General features: G+C 47.0%; 1 protein-coding gene across 1 annotated transcript in view; it reads right to left on the minus strand.

The window, feature by feature from the left end:
- The window catches only part of MTSS1 (metastasis suppressor 1), a gene marked incomplete at its 5' end in the record, with an annotated part of 105,378 nt that overhangs the window by 17,052 nt on the left and 79,191 nt on the right, over positions 1 to 9,135 (minus strand). Inside the window, one exon of the mRNA XM_010136775.1 lies at positions 457 to 614. Within this exon, the coding sequence (XP_010135077.1) occupies positions 457 to 614 (158 nt within the window). The remainder of the gene's footprint in view (positions 1 to 456; positions 615 to 9,135) is intronic.

The following is a 9,135-nucleotide window of genomic DNA, read 5'->3' on the forward strand; positions in this document are numbered from 1 at the left end:
GTAGGAGTAAAAGGGCTGCCAGAAAACTTTATGGAAGCAGACTGCAATCTGTCAGATAATGCCAGTGTACACACCGGGGAGGTCTGGAAACATTTATCGGATCTAGCACTGGAGCAGGAGCAAGAATGTTTAATATTAAAGTGTGATGTCACAAAAAAAAGCAGTGGGAAAAACGGCAGTAACAATGTCTCGGGTAGGTACGCCCAGGGGACTTCAGTCCACTCTAGCCTTTGTGCCCCGTTTCCCCATTTGTCATCTTCAAAGTACTCAGTGTCTTTGGTGGCTGAATTACACCTACAGGAAAGGTCCCAACTCTCGCCGCTTCCTACGGAGTGATGCAGGTTGAATTTTGGCTCTAGAAGCTCATTCCTAAGACATACCAAGCTGCTCCTTTTAGAGGCTTTTGGCCACTTATGAATTTGTGAATTGTACCGACTTAAAACGGAGGGCTCTTACTATCACTGGCCGCAGCATCGAGATGAAAGTACAGAATCGACCGCGCTCCTCGATCAGAGCTTTTCTGACGGCTTGCTTCTCGGTTTCTTCCAGCAGCAGGTACTTATCGTTGACATCTTGCAAAGCGCTATCCAGCTGGGGCTGAATGTCACCCCGTCCTGTATGCAGGGAACAATCAAGAGTACGTTCTGTCAAAACCGTGGGTCTCCAGAGAGCAAGACCTTACTTTTGGCCAGCACTGCTGCTGGATTGTGCTTTTGCAATTCGAGTCTCAACCAGCATATCCCCTTAATTCACATTAGTAAGGGTTTTTTTATTCCCAATTAAATCAAGCATTTCATTTATTTTTTCCCCTTTTGCACAGAACAGAAATCCAGCTCAATTCAAAAGATTTCCACAAGCCAAAGCCCGCATTTCCCATAAGGACTTTCTCACAGTGTTAGCTGTAGAAACCTTTCACATCACCCTTGCTGAAAATCAACACCTGCCCAACTTGAAAGCACTGATCGCTAACCCCGGGCATATTCCTCTTCCTGCTTCTGTGCTTAGCAAGGTCCTAATGACAACTCTGCGCAGTCACCAAATGAGTGAATGAGTCTGCTGTACGAGATGGTATTCAGGATGGGTTACTGACCATCAGACCCCTGGGTTCGAGACCTCTACACAAGCTGCTGCTAAACCACTTTTCTTTGTTCCAAAGTCCAAAACAAAAAAACCTCCTACCAACATCTCAAACAAATATTAACGTATGCGTCCATGGAATTTAAAAAACCCCAATGTTTTGCAATCAAAAAGGTTCACTCTATTATTTATAGTCAACTCAAAATACCAAAACTATCTGTGACAGTTACGTACAATATTCTGCACCAACTCTGCCTCCTCTGCATCACGCCAAAAATGTATTCCCCTAGGAACGAAGAGCTGCTGCCTAGCCATGGTATTACTGAGCCAACAACGCTGCAGGTGCAAGACGTCTCATTGCAGCTTACACCCCTAAAGATTCTAAAGAACCTCTGTTGTGAAAATTTGTCTTAAATCTGCCAGAAACACCCTCACATGCAAACGAAGTCCCCAGGTACACCTCCATGCCACTGTTGCTAAATACCAAGGAAGATAACATTGAAAAATAGCGGGTGAGTTACCAGCAGCTACCCAAAATCAATTTTTATGGACAATGACCTTTCTGCATGGAGGATTTAAAGCTACGACCAAGAGGAAGAAAAACATCTCCTGATACGCGTAGTACACGATGCAGATGACTCCAGGTCAGGGTTACAAAGCAAAACCTTTGTCATACTATCAGACGTATTTCTCCAATACTCCAGAGTGAGGTGAAGTCACCAGCTTCTCTGCACCGATCCGCAGCGAGAGCCGCAGGAAAGAAAGCAGCGATGGAAGCAGAGAATCACAGACTGGATGTAGCCAAATCTCCTCTGTACAGAGTCAGACAGAGCCCAGACAAAACTGCGCAGGTAGCCACAAGCAGAGCTCTGGGAGGGATCCCCGAAGAATCATACGCAGTGCCACACCAGCACGGCCACCAGCAAGGCCAGCTGGGTACCAACCTGCCAGCACAACGCCCCGTGGCTGATCTTGCAGATCAGGCTGACTGGTGTAACGTCGTCAGAGGATTGCTCTGGCAGTAAATAACTTCAGCAATAAGAGACTCTGAAGTTGAGGTCACCTGCTTCCGCTCTCAGAAGAGGCATCTACTGCAAACAAGGTTATAGAAGAGTTTTGGATAACTCCCTGAAGGTCCTGTGCCGCCTTCTCTGCCATCGCTAGGAGACCAGCTGGGCTCTTCTGTTTGAATCCCACTCTGCACATCCCAGGTCCTTCCCCATACTCTTCTCTGCTGTCAGATGCAGCAGTTAAACATTTTATACTTCTCTTGAGTTGTTCTTTCCAATTCCTTACGAAACCGAACTTGCACTATTGCTCAGACCATTTGAGAGCTGCCTGGAAATCACAACAGGTGAAAGAATCTTCCAGCCTAGTCACTGGCTCACTACAAAATACCTCACTGCAAACTAAATCCCATTAGCTGAGCTCTGGAGAACCGCTGTACGTGTTCAGCTGCTCCACCACATGATCACGCACTTAACAAGTAAATCCTTGTTAGATGCATTTGCCTGTGTGGTGAGAAGACACGTGCTTACAAAGCAACTGGACTCCACTGATAAAGAGGGTTCAATTACAGCGAATTTTTGTAATTTATGCGGACATCACAAAGCACCACTTTTCAGACCTGAGCAAAAAGAGCACTCAAAACATGGGGCAAAAATAAACCTTGTTTACACCTGTGTAACTCAGTTGGTTCAACAGAGCCACCAGGATAACATTCACACTGTGCATTTTAACCCTGTGGCAGAAGCACTTGTAGAACTGCATTGCTCTCCAGCACCCTCTGCTCCTCTACAAAGTGTGCGTCCTGTTTTGTGACAGGACAAGGGGTAAGGACTTTAAACTGAAAGAGGGTACATTTAGATGAGAGGTAAGGAAGCAGAGAGGGAGGTGAGGCACTGGAACAGGCTGCCCAGAGGAGGTGTGGATGTCCCCTCCCTGGAACTGTTCAAGGTTGGATGAGGTTCTGAGCAGCCTGGTCTAGGGGAAGGTGTCCCTGCCCATGGCAGGGGGTTGGAACTAGGGGGTCCTTAAGGTCCCTTCCAACCCAAACCATCCTGTGATTCTCTGTAGTTTCCATTTTATTCCTTAAGTGAGTCAGGAGATTAACAGACAGACCTTCTCCTCGCAGCACTTGCACGGACCCTTTTTTATGCTATGGCTCTCAGGCACCTCTGCAGTCAGTGAAAACACCCAGGCTGTCTGGGGTATAATTCAGAGCAGGAAACAAGCTTAGGCGAATCATTTAGATGCGGCTCTTAAGTCAGATGTTTACACGGTATGAATACAGCGCTCTCCTGCTGTCTTCTTGCAACTCATCTTTTAGGAGCAGGAAAGCTTTATTAACATCCTTTGAAAGCTCCATAAAGCAGACATCAATCCAGCAAATCTTTTGAAATCAGGAGTAACTCTTCCCACTCCCTGAAGTGCCAGCCAGCTGCCTCCCACGGCACTCAGGACGGCTTGGGAATTTGAGGGATGAGATCCCTGCCTAAACTAACCAATTTCCTTTGCAAAGCAGAGCAGAGCACAGCCCTTGGACCACACTCCTAAACCCAGAGGACACTGATGATGGGAGGGCCAACTGCCGATCACCTCTGCTCCTCACCCACCTTGAGTATCGGCTAGTTTGAATCCACCACTTATCTCAGAAGGGAACATCGAGCGCTGGAGAGCAATGCAGTTCTTTTCCACTTCTATCTATGAGAGGAAGGTCCCTTGCCGATGGCATCCCTGACAACTGACTGCACTGTTTCTGCTGTGGACATGAGGTGATACCTTCATAAGGAACATCAGCAACTGATTATTCTCTGTGGTTCACATTCCTCTGGCCTTAGGTTACCCACTCAGAAACACTTCCAAACCAACACAGCTAATTAAACAAAGAATAGTCCCCCAACAGTCTCATCACGGAGCAGCTGTAAAAAGTGCACCTGGAAGGACGTTCCTGCCCCAGCCGCAGATGCGTTTGAATGACCCACCAAAGCAATCAGTGTTAGCAACGGCCAAAAGCCTCAAACGTAATCACAGGTCTCTGGTCTGCAACCAGCCAGACGTGGATGTGAAGTAGGGGTGGTTCTGCAGAGCACGTCCAGTTGCACTCGGAAGAACGAGTCAACAATCTGAAAACTGAGGAGAAATTCAAATCCAGCCTCTCTCAAAGCGGAGCTTCGGTGCTGCAGAGAGGAGCAGAAATGCAAGACCACACGCTGTGGACTGACCTCTCCAACAGCACCGTGGTCCAACAGTCTGGGGACTCACAGCCTGACGCAGGCAAGTAACAGCTAATGAACTTCTGCAGAGAGCTGAACTGCTTCTCATCAATATTAACACTGACCCACCACTACTCCAAGGACAGTTGTGATGTTCCCTTCAGAGCAGGTGCTTTCACATCACCACCACGACATGCAAGAGCTTTGAAGTACCAACATGCATTAAAACCTGAGCTTTACAGTGTTCTGTGCGAATCCTGGCTTTAAGTCATTCATTTCCAAATCTCTTTACAAAAGCATAACTTCTCCAGCTGGCAGCACGAATAACCCCTCCAAGTCCTGCACAAACCAACTCGTACGGATCTAGGCTGAGAAGGGAAGAGTACTGCCACTGCTTACAGAAAGGTGAAAGCCTCATGGCCGGGGCTAACTTCAGACCCTTCAGCAACCAGATCTGAGCTGTCCTGGAGGCTACTGGAGATCTCAATCAGCTCAAAAGTCCCAAGTTGTCCCTTAAAAATAGTTCCAGGTTACCTAAGGAAACTTGGGAGACTGAATTACAAACCAGGAAGAACACAAAGTGTGGTTTTGCAAAAGGGGACAAGCAGCAGGCACTGCAGTGCCCAGCTCCAGGAGTCCAGCCGAGGCGCCTCCGTTGGGAGTCTCCTGATCTCATCAATCCAGGCTTTTCCGAAGAGCAACAGCTACATCATCACACGTACAAGTGGAGGTATAATTATTTCTCTTGAATTCAGAAACACCGCGTCTCGTTTTGTTCACAAGAAGATCTCCAGGCAGTTACTTTAAACGTGCACAACACTCCAGTTTGAACAGATTTGAGATGTCAATAGGCAGCAGAAGAGAAGACAACTGTGATGCCCATTTCCACCCCTTCCCCAGCATTACATTAAATATAGTGATTTCTCATCTATTGGTTAAGAAAGGTGCATGCGATTTTCAGAAAAAAAGGGGGACTTGGATCACAGGTTTACAAAGACCAACACTAAGGAATTTAAGCTCTAGACTTTAAAAGTCACATTAATGATAAGGTATTCGATTATTTGAACATCATCTTGATGACGTGTCTATTCCATTTAACTTCTCCCCCAACTGTGACATGATTTATCAATCCACGTTAACCCCTTTCTAAAGTAAACCAGAGGTTTGTCTACAATACTGATTTTCTTCTTTTACAGTGTTCCAATTAGATGCCAGAAGAAAATAAATCAAAAGACGGTTTGTTCGTTAAGATTAGGCAGTATTTTAGTTTCATTAGAAATTAAAGTCTAGGCAGTTAGTGAAGACCAGACACCATAAAGAGGCCACAGCAAGGGCTACAATAAACCAGCCACCAGGGTTACAGCATGGCACAGACTTACCCAGAGCCTCAGCTGTCAGGCAGGTGCGCATGGTGAGAAATTGCAGGACACAAAATTGACACAGAAAGGAAAATAAAAAAAGTCAAACTGGTATTCCAGCATTCCTAGGGTTTAGACATTATCATCAGCGCCAAGACAAGAGAGCGAGCAGTTTGGACTAGACCATTTTGACTCCTCCCGTTGCTGATAAACGCATTAGCTTTGCTTCCTGATGAGCTGTTGCAAATTAAATTCCCATTTATTTACCACACAGTTTTACTTCAAGAGACTAAGGACCAGCTTAGGATCTTTGCTTAGCTTGCAGATTCCTAGGTGAGAACGTGATAACCCGTGCTTCAGAGAACGTGCACAGCGCAGACACCTGTCAAAACCTGGCGAAGCTGAAGACGTGGCACAGAGCTCATCCCCTCGCAGGGGAGAGGGAACTCACCACACTCTAGGTGGGTGCTGCATCAGTAACCACAGCGCTATTTGATGTTCTCTACTGCAATTACATTAATTGATTGTTAATTAAATGAAAAACTAATTGCTGATGCAAGGTGGAAGAACATCAGAAAGATTAACCATGATATGTGTATTTTAATTAAAAAACTTCATATACGTTTTGCAATAAACTTGGCTTCCTGCCAAAAAGAGGACTATCAAGAGGCAGTAAAAACTCAAGGAATGAAAATAAATCAAAGAAATACCTCCAATCACTGATTTTGCAACATGTCTTGACTGCATTTTTATGAAGTGAAGCTTACATTATAAGCTTGCGAGGGGGAAGGAAACACCACCAACACCCCCACCGCCGCAGGCACCATGGCCTCATCCACACAGGATTTTTTTCCCCGCAACAGATGAACAATTTGCTCATTAGCTTCCCTCCTCCTGAGCTGCCTCATACTGACTCTCTCGTCAGTCACCGCACCACAGCGATCAGCTGGGAGGAGCGAGGCTCTCTCCTGGCACAGAAAGGGTCTCCCCAGCCTGCCACTCCACCGGGGCCAGCGCCCAGGAGAGACCCAGCACAAAGCGCTCGCTCGAACGAGAAGGTCAGCACGTGCTCTGAGAACAGGGATGTTCTTCAGTTACAACACGCTGAAGAGCTTTATGTTGCTCGGTTAAGAGTCCCGGGGTTTGTGCAATCCTCCTGGAGAGGAGTCTAGCGGTATTTCCGTGTCGAAGAGCAGAGCGTAGCGCAAAGACAGCTGCAAAGGCTCCACGCATGACAGCTCCTCTTTGCTAACGGGGAGGAGGGGAGGAAAAAGCGCTCCTGGCAGCGCGACAGAGCCCTCTCAACTTGGCGACAACGAAGAACACTTTCCAAGGGAGAGGTGGCGAGTTTGGGCACTCGGCGCTGATGAACACCAGATGAAATGCCGCACTGCGCGTTAAGGGCTCTGCACACACTTCTGCGCGCGGCTTAGAGAGAAAACTGTTTTCACACTCACACGGGAGCGTTTCACAGAGCTCCTTCTCACAAGCCCGCGTGGATTTAAACATTTCCCTCAAAGCTCACACAGAGTCACATGCCGTTAAGAACCTGAAAATTAAACCTACAAGTCATGTTATAGGCAGAAGGGAAACCTGTCTCGTTAATCATTAATAACCAAGCAGAAACACAGAAAATAAAGCCCACATGCACTCTGCGTTTTACAGGTACATTCAGTTATATTTTAGGTTAGTTCATTGATGCTTTTCCATTTAAACTGAGCGACATGCATTTTGTTAACCTTCCCAAGTGGCTGCGTGCAGAGCCACAGCTGCTCTCTCTCCTCTGGATTCAGCACCAACAGCTTCTAGCAGCTACGGATCCACGCAGGAGCCCGCCCTTGCCTCAGCAGAAACCTCAACCTGGAATTTATTTTGAACACATGCATCATTACTGCGCTGACTCAGGTTAGCTGGGCTGATCCTGATGTCCACTGTTTGTCTGAAAACAAAGAGCCCTTCCGAAGATGTATGCAGGTCCATCCACCTCTTCAGACAAGCGCCAAGTTTCAGTGCTGGGGTGGGCAACGCGCCTTATGGGCCTGTTCCCCTTGGGAACAAGGGTGTAAGGAACAGGATGCATCACCATGACACCCCCAGGGACTGCATGGATCTGGGAGGTGCACCGGGATCCTATGTAGACTACAAATATTTAGATTCCGTATGGATTTTTCTTTTTTCATAGTCAAAGACAACAAAAAGAATGACAGTGATCCTTGTAAGGTCTCTTGAAATGCAAGACCTTCGTTTACGCACAGACTTGTCATTTTACCAGAAATACTCTAACAAACCTCCAAAAAGGACCCCTAACACTTTCACTTTAGGGGTTTTTTTTGGGGTTTTTTTTTTTTTTTTTGGAAAGCTTGGTGTTTTTCCCATCACTTCAAGCTTTGGGAACACCTTTATTGCAATACTCTGCAAACATCATTCCTAATAAACGACCTCAAATGCCCGGCCTGACCTTTCAACGAGCCAGAGAACGGGCAGTCCCCAGTGTACCCAGCCCCTTGGCGCTACGGGGGGGTGCTCAGCCCGTAGCCCTCCTGCCGGGACAAGCCTCGCAGCCCACGGCCCTTCCTCCCAAGCATCCTTGGGGTGCAGGCAAGGAGCTGCTCCACATGCTTCAGCTGTCGGCTACGAGAGGGAGCCTCTGCAGCCTGCTGCAGCGAGGAGAGAGGACACCACTGCCATGACACGAATGAGAAAAGGAGAGCGTAACATTTCAGTTCCTAGGTCAGCAGCTGCCCAAAGCAAAGGAAAACCACTTTCCCATTCAGTCACAGCAGGAAAAGCTTGAGGGACATTTTAGTAGCATGCAGATGATTTAAGCAAATCCAGAACTCGGCAAACATCTCACTTGCCCACAGATCATCATAAGGTTGATTAAAAAAATATTCTTACAAGCACTAGGAAGGGAATGAATTGGTTGTTTTAGAGTTCCCATAGGTGAGTCAGTAACTTTACAGAAAAATCAAAAGGACAGGTCCTGCTTGAGGAAGAACAGAACAGAACAAAGTAAGTCCGAGCAACAGGGAAACAGGAGAGTTGAACACACAGTAAGACACTCGTGCACTCAGCCACGTGCTGCCAGGACCATTCCCTGCCTGCACTTCAAATCTCCTCTGTGACCTAAAGCAGAGTCATTTCTGCAGCTTTATCATCTCATAAATAAACCACTTCTTGATTTTTTTTTTTAAATCTCTCAGCAACAGCAAGAGCAACATACTTCACCACATCTGTCACACCTGTCAGGGCAGGTACATACAAAATGTTGCTGTAACGTTTGACACTACACTCAGAACAATGCTTTGAGGCAGGGATCAAAAAGGCAAAGAGGGGGAAAAAGCATCTGCTTTTTTTTTCTTCTGTATTGAAGTACTGTAGATAACTTGCAAGACGACAGGGTGAACTTGCTCCCACCTCCCACCCACTTGCGCTGGGAATCCACAGGGCCGGCAGCTTGGAGTGTCCACTCTCACACCCCTGAG

Source organism: Buceros rhinoceros, unplaced genomic scaffold (genome assembly GCF_000710305.1).
Source record: "Buceros rhinoceros silvestris isolate BGI_N320 unplaced genomic scaffold, ASM71030v1 scaffold11945, whole genome shotgun sequence".
Lineage (NCBI taxonomy): Eukaryota > Metazoa > Chordata > Aves > Bucerotiformes > Bucerotidae > Buceros > Buceros rhinoceros.